The following is a 16,905-nucleotide window of genomic DNA, read 5'->3' as shown; positions in this document are numbered from 1 at the left end:
ACTATACTACAAAGCTGCAGTAATCAACACAGTAGAGTGCTGCCACAAAAACAGAAGTATAGGTCAATGGAACAGGATAGAATGCCCAGAGATAAACCCACGCACATATGGTCACCTTATCTTTGATAAAGGAGGCAAGAATATACAATGGAGAAAAGATAACCTCTTCAATAAGTGGTGATGGGAAAACTGTAAAAGAATGAAATCAGAACACTCCCTAACACCATACACAAAGATAAACTCAAAATGGATTAAAGACTTAATGTAAGGCCAGACACTATCAAACTCTTAGAGGAAAACATAGGCAGAACACTCTATGACATAAATCACAGCAAGATCCTTTTGACCCACCTCCTAGAACAATGGAAATAAAAATAAAAATAAACAAATGGACCTGATGAAACTTAAAAGCTTTTGCACAGCAAAGGAAACCATAAACAAGACAAAAAGACAACCCTCAGAATGGGAGAAAATACTTGCAAATGAAGCAACTGACAAAGGAGTAATCAGAATTTACAAGCAGCTCATGCAGCTCAATATCAAAAATACAAACAACCCAATCCAAAAATGGGCAGAAGAACTAAATAGACATTTCTCCAAAGAAGATATAAGATTGCAAACATGCACATGAAGGAATGCTCAACATCACTAATCATCAGAGAAATGCAAATCAAAACTACAGTGAGGTGTCACCTCACACCAGTCAGAATGGCCATCATCAAAAAATCAACAAACAATAAATGCTGGAGAGGGTGTGGAGAAAAGGGAACCCTCAAACACTGTTGGTGGGAATGTAAATCGATACAGCCCCTATGGAGAACAGTTTGGAAGTTCCTTAAAAAACTACAAATAGAACTACCATATGACCCAGCAATCCCACTACTGGGCATATACCCTGAGAAAACCATAATTCAAAGAGAGTCACGTAGCACAATGTTCATTGCAGCACTATTTACAATAGCCAGGACGTGGAAGCATCTGTCCATCAACAGATGAATGGATAAAGAAGATGTGGCACATATATAGAGTGGAATATTACTCAGCCATAAAAATCAACGAAATTGAGTTATTTGTAGTGAGGTGGATGGACCTAGAGTCTGTCATACAGAGTGAAGTAAGTCAGAAATAGAAAAACAAATACCGTATGCTAACACATATATATGGAATCTAAAAAAAAAAAGTTCTGAAGAATGTAGAGACAGGACAGGAATAAAGACACAGACATAGAAAATGGACTTAAGGACACGGGGAGGGGGGAGGGTAAGCTGGGACAAAGTGAGAGAGTGGCATAGGCTTATGTATACTACCAAATGTAAAATAGATAGCTAGTGGGAAGCAGCCACATAGCACAGGGAGATCAGCTCAGTGCTTTGTGACCACCTAGAAGGAGGGTGGGAGGGAGATGCAAGAGGGAGGGGATATGCGGATATATGTGTACATATAGCTGATTCACTTTGTTGTACAGCAGAAACTAACACACCCATTGTAAAGCAATGATACACCAATAAAGATGTTAAACAAATAAAAAAATAATAAAAAATAAAGAAAAATTTCTTTCCTAAGCACTTTAGCTGTATACATACGTTTTTATATGGTATGTTTTCCTTTTCATTCAATTAAAAATTTAATTTCCCTTGTGACATTCTTTGACCAACTTATAATTTAGAAATATTTTCAAAATTTTTTGGGGTGTGGATTTCCCAGGCATCTTTTTGTTACTGATTTTTATTTTAATTCCATGTGGTCAGACAACATATTCTATATAAGTTTAATTCTTTTTAAATTTTTTAAAAATTCTTTTTAAATTTATTAAGACTTGTTTTATGGCCTAATGGTCCATCTTGGTGAATGTTTCAAGTGTACTTGAAAAAAATGTATATTTTGCCATTTGGTGGCGTCCTTAATACATGTTAATTAGGTCAAGTTGATTGAGAATGTTACTCAAGTCTTGTAGTATATCCTTATTGACTTTCTGTCTACTATTCTATCAGTTACTGAGAGAAGAGTGTGAAATTTCCAACTGTAACTGTGGATTTGTCTATTTCTCCTTCCAGCTCGATCAGATTTTGTTTCATGTAGTTTGGAGTTCTATTATTTAGGTGATTACATATATACATTTTCCATGTGTTCGTGATGAATTGGCCCCTCTATCATTATAAAATATCCCTCTTTACTCCTGATAAAATTCCCCTGACAAAATTCCTTATCCTGAAGTTGATTCTATCTGATATTAATATAGCTACTCCATCATTCTTATGATATTTCTTTTTCCATTCATTTACTTTTAACCTATCGGTTATTTTATATTGGAAACACATTTCTTATAGATGGTTTATGGTAGGGTTTTGCCTTTTTATTCAGCCTGACAATCTCTGCTTCTTATTGGAGTGTTTTGATCATTAAAAAATTAATATAATTATCAATATACCTGGGTTTAAATTATTATCTATTGGTCCCATTTATTCTTTGTTACTTTTTCGCTCTTTTCCTGCATTTCTCTGGATTAACTAAGTAATTTCTACCATTCCATTTTATCTCCAGTATTGACTTATTGGCTTTTTGTTTTACTTTTTTAGTAGTTATCTCAGGGTTTACAGTATGCATCGTCAATTTGTTACAGTCAATTTTCAGATTACATTATACAAATTCACTTAGACAGGAAGACTTTTACGCTTCCATTTCCTCTTCCTATCCTTTGTGCCATAATTGACATGTATTTCAGTCCCACATGTCATAAAGCAATATTTTTTGTTTTAAATAATTATCTCTTAAAGAAATTTTAAAACTAACAAAATATTTTGTATTTACTATTTGTGGGATTCTTTGTTTCTTTGTGTACATCCAAGTTCCAATCAGCATTATTTTCCTTCAGCCTAAGAACTTCCGCTAACACTTCTTATTGTGCAAATCTGCTATTGGCATATTCTCTAAAATTCTGTTGCATAAAAATTACTAGTTAGCTTTATGTTTTAAAATAGGCTTTATTTTTTTTCAAGCAGTTTTAGGTTAACAGTAAAGTTAAGCAGAAAGAACAGAGAGTTTCCATGTCCCCTGCCCACACGTGTACATAATAGCCTCCCCCACTATCAACATCCTGTACCAGGTGCATTTGTCACAACTAATAAACCGAAATCAATGCACCATTTTCACCCAAAGTTCACCATTTACATTAGGGCTCACTTTGGTGGTGTACATTTTATGGATTTGGACAAATATATAATGACACGTATCCACCATTATAGTATCATACAGAATAGATTCACTGCCTTAAAAATCCTCTGTGCTCTACCTATTCATCCTTTTCTCCCTCCTAAACCCCTCGCAGCCACTGATCTTTTCACTGGCTCCACAGTTTTGCCTTTTCCCAGAACGTCGTATAGTTGGAATCATATAGTATGTAGCTTTTTCAGATTGGATTCTTTCACTTAATAATGTGTATTTAAGTTTCCCCTATGTCTTTTCATGGCTTAATAGCTTATTTATTTTTAGTGCTGGCTAACATTCCACTGTCTGGATGTTCCAGAGCTTATTCATCTATTGAACTACTCAAGGAGGTCTTGGTTGTTCTCAAGTTTTGGCAATTATGAATAAACCTGCTATGAAATCTTGTGTGCAGGTGTTTTGTGTGGGCATATGTTTTCAACTCATTTGGGTAAATACCAAGAATCATGATTGCTGGATCATATAGTAAGAGTATGTTTATTTTTGTAAGAAACAGCCAGGCTGTAATCCACAGTAGTGGTACCATTTTTGCATTCCCACCAGCAATGACTGTGAGTCCCCGTTACTTCACATACTCACCAGCATTTTGTGCTGTCAGCGTTTTGGATTTGGGCCATTCTCATAGATGTGTAGTTGTATCTTATTTTTGTTTTAATTTGCAATTGCCTAATGACATATGATATTGAGCATCTTTTCATATGCTTATTTGCCATCTGTATATCTTCTTTGATGGGGATTCTGTTCAAGTCTTTTGCCACTGTAAATTTTGGATGACAGTCCTTTGTCAGAGATGGTCTTGGGGAACATTTTCTCCCAGTCCACAGCTTGTCTTCTGGTCTCCTTGACAGTGTCTTTCACCGACAAGAAGTTTCTAATTTTAATGAAGTCCAGTTTATCAATTATTTCTATAGGTCATATCTTTGGTGTTGTATCTAAAAAGTCATTGCCAAAAGCAAGGTAACCTAAATTTTCTCTTACGTTCCTTTCTAGGAGTTGTATAGTTTTGCCTTTTACATGTAGGTCTATGATCTATTTTGAGTTAATTTTTGCTAATGGTGTTAGAGTTGTGTCTAGATTCATTCTTTGCATGTGGATGTCCAGTTGTTCCAGCACTGTTTGTTGAAAAAACTATCTATTTTCTGTTGTATTGCCTTTGATCTTTTATCAAAGATCGGTTGGCTATATTTGTGTGGGTCTATCTCTGAGCTCTGTATTCTGTTCCACTGACCTATTTATTTACCCTTTTACCAGTATCACAGTCTTGATTACTGTAAGCTTTGTAGTAAGTCTTGATGTCAGGTAGTGTCAGCCTGATTTTGTTTTTCTCCTTTAATATTCTGGTTATGCTGGGTCTTCTGCCTCTCTGCATAAACTTTAGAATCATTTTATCAACATCCACAAAATAAGTTGCTGGGATTTTGAAAGGGACTGCATTGAATCTATAGTTCAGATTAAAAAGAATTGGCATCTTGACAATATTGAGTCTTCCTATTCATGAATAGTCTTTATTTTTTACTAGGTAAAAAGCACTAGGTTGGGAGTTTTTTTTTTCCTTCAGCACAGTAAAAATGTCATTGTTTGTCTTTTAGTTTATATTTTTTGCGATAGAAAGCTGCAACTTTTATTTTTGTTCTCCAGTATGTAAGGTTTCTTCTTCCTTAGGCTGCTTTTAAGACTATTCCTTTATCACTGGTTTTTAATAATTTGATTGTGATGTACACTGATGTGGTTTTCTTTTTGTCTGTTCTGCTTAGAGTTCGCTGTACTTCCTGATTTATAAGTTTATCATTTTCATCAACTTTCATAATCATGTGTACTTTAAAATTTGAAGCATATTTATAATAGTTATTTAAAGTCTTTGTTGGTTAATTTCATCATCTCTGTAATTTCTAGGTATATTTATATTGAATAATTATTGTCTCAGTTATGGGTGACATTTTTCTGCTTCTTTGAATGTGTAAAATCTTTCAGCTTAACTGGACGTTAAGCTGAAAATTTATATTGTTGAGTGCTGAATTTTGTTGTCTTTCTTTAAAGACTATTGGACTCATTCTAGGTTAAATTAGCTTCAGTTCAGCCTGATTTTTCAATGTTTCTCTTCAAGTTTTGTTAAGGCAAGTTCAGATCAGTTTTTATTTTTCAGGGATAGTTTAGCCCTAATTCTACGGTATGATTTCTTTCAGGGTCTCTGCTAAATCCTGCATATGTTTAACATGGTTTCTCCACTGTGGCTGGTTGGAACTAAACTTTTCCTAGTCCTGTGTGAGCCTGTGGCATTGTTAGCTTACAGCTTTCTAGCTTCATGGGGTTTCACCTATACATGCATGGCTTAGGGTTCAGTAACAGACTCGAGGGGAGCCCTCTACAGACTTCTGGAGTTCTTTCTCTGATAGCGCCCTCCAATCTCTCAATCTTCAGCTGAGTGACCACTGAGTTCTGCTCAGATTTGTCCTCTTTGTACTTCTGTCTGAAAAGGGAATCCAGGGGCTTCCCTGGTGGCGCAGTGGTTGAGAGTCCGCCTGCCGATGCAGGGGACGTGGATTCGTGCCCCGGTCTGGGAAGATCCCACATGCCGCGGAGCGGCTGCGCCCATGAGCCATGGCCGCTGAGCCTGCGCGTCCGGAGCCTGTGCTCCGCAACGGGAGAGGCCACAACAGTGAGAGGCCCGCGTACCGCAAAAAAAAAAAAAAAAAAAGGAATCCAGGCAGAAAGTTGGACTATTATAAAGCTCACCATGTTTGTTTTCCTTATCTCAGAATGCTGCTTGTTATGAAATGTCTGACAACAGTTGTTTCATATATTTTGTCCACTTTTCTAGTTATTTACAGAGGGAGAACAAGTTCAGCTTCAATTACTCCATCATGGGTGGAAACAGTAGTCCTTTCACATTTATCTTTTGTTATAGTTTTCTCTGCAGATATGCCATTAAAGTTTTGATTCCAATAATCTAATGTTAAATAATTATGTTTATATCTAGCAATGTTTAATTTCAATGATTATACTTATCTCTTGTAGTAATTAACTGACTTTTAACTCTACCTCATTCTATTTTCTTTTTTTTTTTTGCGGTACACGGGCCTCTCACTGTTGTGGCCTCTCCCGTTGCGGAGCACAGGCTCCGGACGCGCAGGCTCAGCGGCCATGGCTCACGGGCCCAGCCGCTCTGCGGCATGTGGGATCTTCCCGGACCGGGGCACAAAGCCGTGTCCCCTGAATCGGCAGGCGGACTCTCAACCACTGCGCCACCAGGGAAGCCCAACTCTACCTCATTCTATTTTGATTGCAGTTTTTCCCACTCCTGTTTTGTATACCTTAATTTTTCAAATATTTAAAATATGTTATATTCTGTATCTGAGCATCCCCTCATCTGCAATCTTTGCTAGCGATAATTCTACTTTGATATTTGTGAGTCTTTCTTATAGTGCCTTGATTCCTGTGTATCTTGAAATTTGAAGTTCTGAGCCTATATTTGATAGGCATTATCTATCGAAATCCTTTGAGACTTGGGATTAAATATCAAGAGATTTATTTTTGCCTCTGCCAAGGTCTCACAGTGTTGTTAACCTAAGATTGCTTTAAGGTAATTTACCAGTTTGTGGTTTCCTACATCACGCAGATGGTGCAAATTAGAATCCCAAACATGCATTAAGGCAAGCTTTGTTTATAAATGCTCAGGGGAATTTCTCTTCTACTCTGAGCTCTGCTCAGAAAGATATGTTTTCTTATCATGTCCTTTTTCTGGTGGGTGGACTAGTTTCTAGCTAGAACACCACAATGCTAGAGATACAAGTCCTTCAGTTCAATTCTTCATTTCGTTGGCACCCTTTGTCTCTTCCTTTAGGTCTCGTCTCAAATGCCAACATTCTGTCTTAAATGGCCACTTCCCCCAAAAGGTAACTCTCTACCACATTCCTCTTTTTATTCTCCTCTCATCACACTCTACATCACACACTTTTCCCAAAGGGTTTTTCCATGCATCTTGTCTGTCTCTCGCACTGGTGTGCAGGAGCCATGGAAACAGACACTAACTCTCTATTTTCTTCTGTGCTTGCAGCCCCAAGGGCAGTGCGTATCACAGGTGAGCATGCACATATTTGTTGGATGAATAATTATTTTTCTTGAAGCAAATATAAATGAATACACGACATAAAATATATTTCTAAAAAAATTATGTTAGGTCTGTGAGTGCAACATGGGAATGCTCAAAATTCTCAGTCTGGTGTTTATTACCTTGTGGTCTCAAATTATCAAAAAGTTAGGTAAGTGCTTTTCAAAAATCTCAGAGACGGTGGCTGAGTTAAGAACACATCACTGCTCACCAGTAGGATAATATTTTCCCCCAAATCAAGAACTGGGTTATCCTAAATCACCCTTAAGCTCTTTATAATTGATATAATTTGGTACTTGGACAAATGCGCTAGCCTAAAATATAATAGGTATTTTTATTTGGGCCTGCCATGAGGAATTCTGAATTCTGTTTCAAATAACAAAAAAGTAAGAATGTGATTTTTATTTCATCACGTTGAGATTTTATGAAGTTTTTAGTAAGAATTATGAAAATGTCCCTCAGAGAATAGCCTAAAAATATCTTCAGGACATGACACCTCCCCACTTCCAAACAATCAAGAGTGCCTGTATCATTTCCCTCTCTCTTGTGTATAAGAGGGTAGGAAGGCTTTCACAGGGAATTGAGTTCCATGTTTAGCTATTTTGACGTGTCAAATCCCCTGATAACAACTCTGAGCTTAGAAAATGTGATCTAAATATAACTAATTTCCCCTTTTGCAAATCCTGAGAATTCTGTAGTTTTAATAAAATTCTCACGGCGTTCATAACAGGTTTCTCTTAGGAAAAAGATCTCCTGGAATAAAGGCAACCATATACCTTAACCCCAAACAACAACAACCATAAAGTAAACATTTATTGAGTGTTTATAATGGCCTAGGCACTGAGGTAAGGGCTTGTGTACATTTCTTTATTTAAACCTTAAGAATCTTCTTATGATGTAATTATTACTATTATTCCCCCCAACAGGTGAGTAAACTGAGGCAGAGATCAGCAAAATTGCTTAAAGTGATGGTTTCAAGGTTATTTAGTGGAGATCATGTTTCATAACAATTCTTTATATTGCTCCACAAAGAAAAATATATTCAATACTTAGTCCTTATGTTTTGGAAAAAGATTCAGCTCTCAAATTTCTAAGGCTGATGATGTTGTTTTGCACTTATGCTACCATGGTATACCATGCATCTAAAGGGCCAGCACTCTGGGACATGGTGTCCTTGCAAAGACCTTTAGAATAAGACAAAAAAGAAAAACTTGAGAGACCCTGGAGAAAAATGATACCAAAATATTTAATGTCAGATTCCAATATTAAAATTTATTTACATTTAACTGTTTTTAAATGGACAAGTTGATGTAATTTTCTTATTTTGCTTGAAAACTGCCATGAATTAATTTCAGAAGGTAGCATTCTATGGGAGATTAATTGTAATGGGGAGAATGATACCTCATTTCTTCTGTTATATACATAAATCAAATTTGTTTTAGAGATTATTTAAAAAACCTTACATCTTTCTATTATAAGTGCATAGTAACCCAGGGAGGTCAATTACTATCTCAGAAATTCAGTTCTTGTGTCAGTAAGCCCCTAAGATTTAGAATAAATACTAATTAAGATGCAAACTCCAGTCCCATGCACCCTACCTCGTCTAAGAGGTCATTGACTCACCTAGGGTTTTGGCAGGAATTCACAGTAGTGTCTCCACCCCTCGCCACATGTGGGACCTTTTCTTCTTTCAAACACTCTTCTGCTTCCTCTAGGGGGCTGCGTTTGGAAAGGACGTGTTCAGGTTCTCCAACACATTCTTCTCTCTGATCTATTTCAATCTGAATTAAAGGCACTTCCCTTGAGCAAAGTGATCGCCTGGTGTGGCTTAGAAGGACAGCATCCTGGCACGAGGAAGTTTCCTTTCTAGAATCTAAACTGTTGTGATTTGCAAGAGGCGCAGCTTTGCTTGGAGACGACAGTGGGGGATGTTTGCTTTCAGTAATGGAGTTTTTCCTCGGGTAATCAACAGGTTCCCGAACAAGCAGAGCTGGCCCACTTTGCACTCTACTCGAAGCCAATCTGCTTGCACACTTCTCCACCTGCAAGGAAGAGTCACCGGAAGCAGGCTCAGCATCAGCTGCCCGGGCGTCGTCCACTATAATTTTGTTCTTCCGCATGAGGGCTTCGATTGAGTTTGCCCACGTCTCGTGAATTAACATGTCTGTGATCTGGTCGGCCCCACCTCTCCGATACAAGCAAGAGTCAGATTTGCAGAGACCCGATGAGGAAGAGCTACTGACCTGCTGTACGCTGAGGAAATCTTGTTGGCTGTTTTGAGCAAAGCCGTCTAAGGAGTTGGCTTTGATGGGCACGTTCACCGTCAGCCGGGCGCCCAGGGATCTGCTGTTGGGCACGGATGACTGTCTGTAACACACCGGGGATCGCAGAGAAGGCGACAGCAAGCCAGTCGTCCAGTCCTGGCTGCTTCGTCCGGAGGAGGCACCGTCTTTGTTCTCTCGTTCAATGTCCCTCAACATGTACCTGTAGAACTCCTCGGTGATGCTCTCGGTGCTGGACTGCTTTGAGGGACAGCTTGGCCTCACACTGAGGTGGTCATTTTTCCGGCAGGCCTGTTGCATAGCTGAGTTCAGGATACTGCTGGCATTCTTGCCTGCGTAGTAATCCAGCAGTAACTCAAACCCTCTTCCTTCATTTTCCATCTGGTTCACCATGAACCTGGAAAACTCATCGGTGATGCTCTCACAGCTCGACTGCTTGGAGACGGAGCTGGCCCTGCTAACCGGCTGGCTTAGGGTACTCATTAAACCCAGGCTATTCACATACGCCCCGGCGTTAGAGTCCTCCTCTGGAATGCTCTCACAGCTGGAGGCCTTCAGCCGGTTCCACCTGTCTCCACTGAGTAACCGACTCCGAGGATAGCTCTGGGCTTGCCAGACACCGTCCACCATACAGAACTCTGTGAGGTTCACGATCTTGGCTGCCACTTCGTCTGCAAAAGTGTTTACAGAATCTGGGACGTCCTCAAGGTTCATCGACTCGTCCACAACCCTGTTCATCAGCTTCTCTTTAAGTTCCGGGTACTCATCTGTTTTCCTCTTGATCTCGCTGAGTCGTGGTGGCTTGTGTTTCCTCACAGTGGCCCCACCGGCCTGGCTCTCTTTCTTCCTCTTCAAGGATCGGCAGGATACGTTGGGGGTAACCAGAAACTCATTCCCTCTTTTCCATGCACAGAACCAGGGTTGTTTTCCATTGGAGTTGTCAAGGCAAATCGCTGCTATTTCAGTTGCCATGGAAACAATGGTCTCTGCTAATTCTTCTGCAAAGTCTGCAATGCAGTATATGTCTGGGTGTTTTGCCGGTAGCAGGGATTGAGCAGGAAGCAGCAAATTGTTCCCTAACAAAGACAGGTTACCTTGAACTTCATTGTTTAGAGGTGAGGCACAACTGTAGTTTTCTGGAGCATTTGGATTGATGCTGTCCTCAACGTCCTGGGAACTGATGTACTTGCTGACGCTCGGTGTCATTTCTCCCTCTGAAGGGGCTCTGCATTCATTCTCATTGTGACTGGATTGTTGATGAGGGATTTTTGTATCCTCTTCCACCACTCCCTTCAGATATATCTCCTTGGGGGATGTTTTAACAGACTCTCTGGGAATACAGGACAATTCAGGTTGCAGTGTGGGGTTCTGGAAGAGGCCTGGCTTCTCTGGGCTCTTGCTTTCTTGCTTTGGATGCTCATCATCTACAAGATCATTGATAACAAGACTGGTGCTCTGCAGGTTGCTAAGTGGATGGCTGCTGGCGTAGTCAGTGGCCTTTGTCCATGCTTGACAAGTGGCCTGATCAGTTGGCTGAGAGTCTAGTTCGGTTTCCCTCCCTCTGACGGTCTCCTTAGAAAGGATGGTGGGACATTCACCAAGCTGTACAAGGCGGCTCATCTTCTTGAAAGTGACGCATATCACATTGAAGAGCAGCTGATTTGTACTTTCCATTAAGGCGTCCAGGGTTTCAGATGAGTGCCTGCCATTGCTGGGGTCGATTATTTTATTCTTCTGGTGAACTTCATCAATGGAATGCTTCAGGATAACATTAGACAGGGTCTGTGCCAGTTCATTCCCAAGGACATTTTCTGAGCACAAGGTCTGAGGCTTTGAAACAGTTTCTGTGATTCTCCTATGCATTGATTGCATGAGGTCTCCAATGCTGCTGTAGGCATCAGGTCTTGTTAAGACCAGAGTGGCCTCCTTGAGCAATGCCTCTGCAATGGCTTCATTCCCCAGCTCCATGCTCTTCCTGGTCACTGAACCACAAAGTGGGGGGACTGCTGCAGACACCTCAGCTGCAGACAAGAAGTCACTTGAAGCCATAGGGCACTTCGCCTCTCCTGCTTCACCCAGGCCACAGACAGCAACAGCACTTACCACCTGAGTCATGCCACACAGAGCAGATGGGAAGGAATATTTGCTGATGGAGTGTTCCTTGAATACTTGAGATGACTGAGTTTGCACCGGTTCATTTCCTCCCAGTGGATGGTTTGAAACCAGGGATTCTTGCTCCATTTTGAATCTTTCTGTGGCCTGTGGACTGGAGATGGTTCCAATCACAGTGGCCGCACAAGCTAATGCTACTTCTAGAGCACTCTGGGGGTGTTTGCTGGAGCTCTCTCCAGAGAGGATGCCTGAAGTTTCAAGTGAGACTTGTGTCTTGGGCCCTGAGGAGATACCTGGCTCAGGGCCAGCAAAGCTGCCTTCTGAACTCTGAACAATGACAATTTTGGGGAGTTCATTCCATGACCGAGGGACCACGATATCTTCTGTGGAGCAACCACTGGGGAGCAGTGCACTTCCTAGAGAAACACTGACTGCAGAGTCCTGGGGTAGCGCAGGCTGAGACTGAGATAATCGAATAAAAGCATCTTGCAGCACAGATTCTGCTAAATTCGTAGCATACTCGCCGGTTGTGGCTTCTCCATCTTTTATGGGAAGAATAGAGTTTGTCCCGTCTTCATGGTCTCCTGGGTCTAAACTGCTGTCATGCTCAGAGAAAGTACCACATGCAGAAGGTCCATCTCTCTTAACCATCCTTGAGAAATAAGCATTGCCTGGAATACATAGTGCCTGTGATTCTCCCTCTTGACCTTTAAAATTTTCTGAATAATAATCATTTGTGGTTGGCTTATCATTCCCCACAACTTCACCTTTCCACTCTGATGGCTTGGTTGAGGGATCTAGACTCTGCAAACTTGTATCTTCTGCCACGTTTCCCAGAGATCCTTCTGTTTTAATCAATGGTGTATGATATTTACTAACATATTTATCTTCCAAAGCATAAAGTAACTTTTCCTTTTTGTAATTCCATTCCTCCTGAGTGGCTTCCTTTGGCTTTTTATTTTCCAAAGCATTGTCTGAGACATTTATATTTTCATAACCTAGTGAAGAGAAAATGATAGCCACTATTACTTTTTATTTATTTTCTTTTTTAAGACTTCATTTTTTTTAAGAGCAGTTTTAGGTTAAAATTGAGGCAATATACAGAGATTTCTCATATATCCCCTGCCTCCACACGTGTGTAGATTTCTCTATTATGAGCTCCTCCCGCAAGAGTGGTACATTTGTTACAATTGAAAAACCCATAATAACACATCAGAATCACCCAGAGTCCACAGTTACCTTAGGGTTCATTCTTGCTGCTGTACATTCTATGGGTTTAGACATGTATAATGGCATATATCCATCATTACGGTGTTGTACTGGTTTCACTGGCCAAAAAATCCTCTGTGCTCCACCGATTCATCCCTTCGACTACCATCTGCACCCTTGCCAAACTCCTGGCAACCACTGATCTTTTTTACTGTATCCATAGTTTTGCTTTATCTAGAATACAGGTTTTTCAGATTGGCTTATTTCATTTACTAATATGCATTTAATTTTCCTTCCTATCTTTTCATGAATAGCTTGTTTCTTTTAAGTGCTGTATAATATACCTGCTATTACATTTTAGATAGCAGGTTTCCATGAGTCTAAAATAACATTTAATTCCTAAAGATGCTTTACAGAATCAGGTATCTTTATTTTTTTTTAAATAGCATTTTGAATGTTTCTTTAAGAAAAATGAATCCGAAAAGTCTTTTGAGTTTCATTGTGGACTGCCGCTCAACAAAGTGGCTTTCAATGCGGGGTACAAATGCAAGTGCTACCTAGAGTGCGGGAGGGCATTTGGGAGCTGAGGGCTGGTCACCATGTTTCAGGGAGAAAGTAACACAGACAATTGTGTCTTGAAGCTTCCCAGTGGGTACAGGAGGAGAAGGGAGGACGTTCAGGTCACCTAAATCATGGCCTTGTTGAAAGAGGTATTCTAAAGTTGGCACAGGATTTGCCCCAAGGACAGTGGCAACAGCATATGGGGTATCCCTTCCTCTGTGGGAAGAGGAACCCATTGTTCACTGAGCTACAGACATAGACGTAGAGAATGGACCTGTGGACACGGAGGGGAAGGGGAGGGTAGGACGAATTGAGAGATTAGGATTGACATATTACACTACCATGTGTAAAATAGATAGCTAGTGGGAACATGCTATAAAGCACAGGGAGCTCAGCTTGGTGCTCTGTGACCACCTAAATGAGTGGGATGGGGTGGGTGGGAGGGAGGTCCAAAAAGGAGGGTACACGTGTATACATATAGCTGATTCATTTCATTGTACAGCAGAAACTAATACAACATTGTAAAGCAATTATACTCTAATTAAAAAAAAAGAATGAATAAATGAAAGCTAAGCACCTTCCTGGGTTATTTCCTTCTGTACTGACAACAATAATAGTTAAATATAATAAATATGTATGGTTAAATGATATATATATATATAACAAACATATGGTTAAATATAATAGTGCTAAGAGCACTGCTATACTCCCAAATTGTGGACAAGGAAACAGGGGCTCAAAAAGACTGGATAACTGGCCCCAGGTTTCACAGCCTCAAAGAGGCAGTGCTAGGATTCAGGTCAATCTAACTCAGTTTCAACTAATACATGGTTTTAATGGAAAATTTAGGGACGTTAACTTTCCTCCAAGTGATAGTCTCCATCTCTTGGCAGGCAGGAGGATTTTGTTTTAAAACACATAGATTTCCTTCAGCATCCCTAAGGCATCTTTAGGGAGAATGGGGCCATCTAACCATTAAATCTGTTAAAGTGCCTCTGTCAGCATCCCCACTAGTGTTTTCTTACTCTCTCTCCCTCTTTACACTCCTTAAGTGAAGGTTGTGATGTGTCAGCCAAACTGATGTGGCCTGAAACTTTTCTGAAATTTAACCCAGACATTTTTATAGGGTGACTAATTTCAGGATGCACATTCGTTTTATTGGAAATTTCTCACCGTTCCTATATTCTTCCACATCGCTTTCCTCCTCCAAGTGCTCGGATGCGGTAAGAAAGTCTTCTTCAATTGAAGACAAGGAACAGTTTGTGTCATCCTCCACTTTTAAGATGTTTGTTTCCAGGTGGAGCTGCCGCTCCTGCACCAGTTCCAGACCAATCAAAAATTTGTTGATTTCAAAGATGATGCAATTGGTACTGTTTGGTCTGTTCCCTCTTGCACACTGGACCAAACAGATATCTGACAACCAAGGACACTGAAAGCAGAGAGAGAAAAAGGCATTTGTTAAAAGAGAAAATATAAAACCATTCCCTCTGACCTTTCTTCTTCTATCAGTCTCTCCTGTTAGAAGGAATGGGGACCTTTAAAATATTTGGAATATTTTCTGGGCTTTTATTGATGAACTGCTTGAAAAAAATTCAAGTGGTGCTTGGGGAACACAGGGTACCCAGGAGAAAGTTTGACTTAGTGGAAAATAGACTAATTATATCACATATTTTTGTTCTCTCCTGTCAAAGCAAAAATTGCCCTGGGCAACATTTACCAGGCACTGAAGACCTTACTCAAAGTTATTAAAATAGGAGAGAGAGGCCAGAACAGAGTTGGACCACAACTCCACTGAAACAAAAGGCAATTGGGTTTTTAAGAGCTGGCATAGGAAGATTGACATCCATCTGTGTTTGGTAAGGAAAAGTAAACTTTCTTGTATCTTCATGCTGAAAGTAGTCTTGCAAATTGGAGCAAAGTGCCCACAGAAGTCAGGCTCCCACCCTTCCACAGAGACAGGGACACTAGCTTTGCTGATGGTTACATTTCAAAGAGATGGGTCCTAGGTCCTTCAGAAAGACATTCTTGGGTTGTAAAACTGGCAAAAGGCTTTTAAAACAATTTACATCTCAATGGGGCAGAGAACTAATTTATAACGATGTTTTCTAAAGTAAATGTTCTGAGAAAAGGGAGGTTTAGGGCCTGGAGTCAGGAGGAAGGCTGTCTAAAGTTTAACCAAGCTGAGGGGAAAGTTCAGGCTGTCTTGGGCACCCCTCTTGATTAAATTGAATCCCAGGTTCTCAGATCAATATCTTTTTCTGCCTTGGTGATAGTCAATACAACTTCTGCCAGTATTTCAGACGGGTAGCAAGTATTTTCTCAATTACAGTTAAACTTTATAATTTGTATTGTTCATTTGAAGAAGTAGCCAAAATGAGATTTAAAGAAATCCCCTGGAAGTGAACGAATTCTGTCTAAAGGATGGGCATATGGGGACAGCAGTGAAGGAGGTCAAATCATTGGCTGGTGTCCCACCGAGACCTGTTAATTCTGTTCAGTTCCAGGGTTACAGACCCTCTCCCTATTCTCTGCGACACATTTTCACTCTTCATAGTGTTATTCATTAGAATAGCAGTAAAAAAAAGTTTCGATTGCCCACGCACAGATTACTAGTAAATCACAGACATGTCTTGTGCATTACAAAAATGAAAACATTCCTGTAAGAGGAACAATATGCTTATCTATAGTAATTTTTAAGAGAAAATTATCTGAATGGCAACAACAGTTAGTGGACAAAGGGAAGCGAAATAAACTTATCTCAAATGGAATTCAAAATGTTTGGAAATATTTTATGTCCTAAACGGGATTATTTAAAACATGCTGACTGTGGTTGGGGTTACTTAGGTCTCATCCTGGTTAACTTGACATTTTAGAATCCTTGAGTCTGAATGTATGTGTGTGTGTGAGCGGTGAGGTTGTGTATATGCAGAGGAACACATACACATAGACATTTATACTGTATTTCTGGAGTTTATCTTTTTCTGACATAAATATCATTTATCAATCTCTTTGATTGCATATTATAATTAGAGTAATTCTAGGACAGATGATTATAAAATGAAAAATTCAGTAATTCTGTAAGGGTCCAGGGATCCCTAGGGGGCTCAGAAATAGAACTTATCTCTGTGCTTATGTGCTTAGGTCTGTTCTCAAGGAAGGTGGTCCATAATCTTGCCTTTCAAAGTGTGGGTAGTGTACTAGCAGCCTCAGCATCACGTGGGAGCTTGTTACAAATGTATAATCTCAGACTCCACCCCAGACCTACTAAATCAGAATCTGCATTTTCAAGGAATCTTTTGGTGATTCCAACATGCATTAACATTTGAGAAGTATTGGTCTATATCTTTTATGAAATTCACGAAGGATCTGTGCTCCCCTAAACGGTGAGGACCCACTGCTATAGAGTAATGA

General features: G+C 39.9%; 1 protein-coding gene across 1 annotated transcript in view; it reads right to left on the bottom strand.

The window, feature by feature from the left end:
• The window catches only part of SPHKAP (SPHK1 interactor, AKAP domain containing), a 94,701-nt gene that overhangs the window by 20,950 nt on the left and 56,846 nt on the right, over positions 1-16,905 (bottom strand). Inside the window, exons 5-6 of the mRNA XM_060017069.1 lie at positions 14,668-14,923; positions 8,954-12,722 (exon numbers count right to left, since the gene is read on the bottom strand). Of these exons, the coding sequence (XP_059873052.1) occupies positions 8,954-12,722; positions 14,668-14,923 (4,025 nt within the window). The remainder of the gene's footprint in view (positions 1-8,953; positions 12,723-14,667; positions 14,924-16,905) is intronic.

Source organism: Delphinus delphis, chromosome 7 (genome assembly GCF_949987515.2).
Source record: "Delphinus delphis chromosome 7, mDelDel1.2, whole genome shotgun sequence".
Lineage (NCBI taxonomy): Eukaryota > Metazoa > Chordata > Mammalia > Artiodactyla > Delphinidae > Delphinus > Delphinus delphis.
Note: the sequence above shows the minus strand (reverse complement) of the source record. Positions and strands in the feature narration are given on the sequence as shown.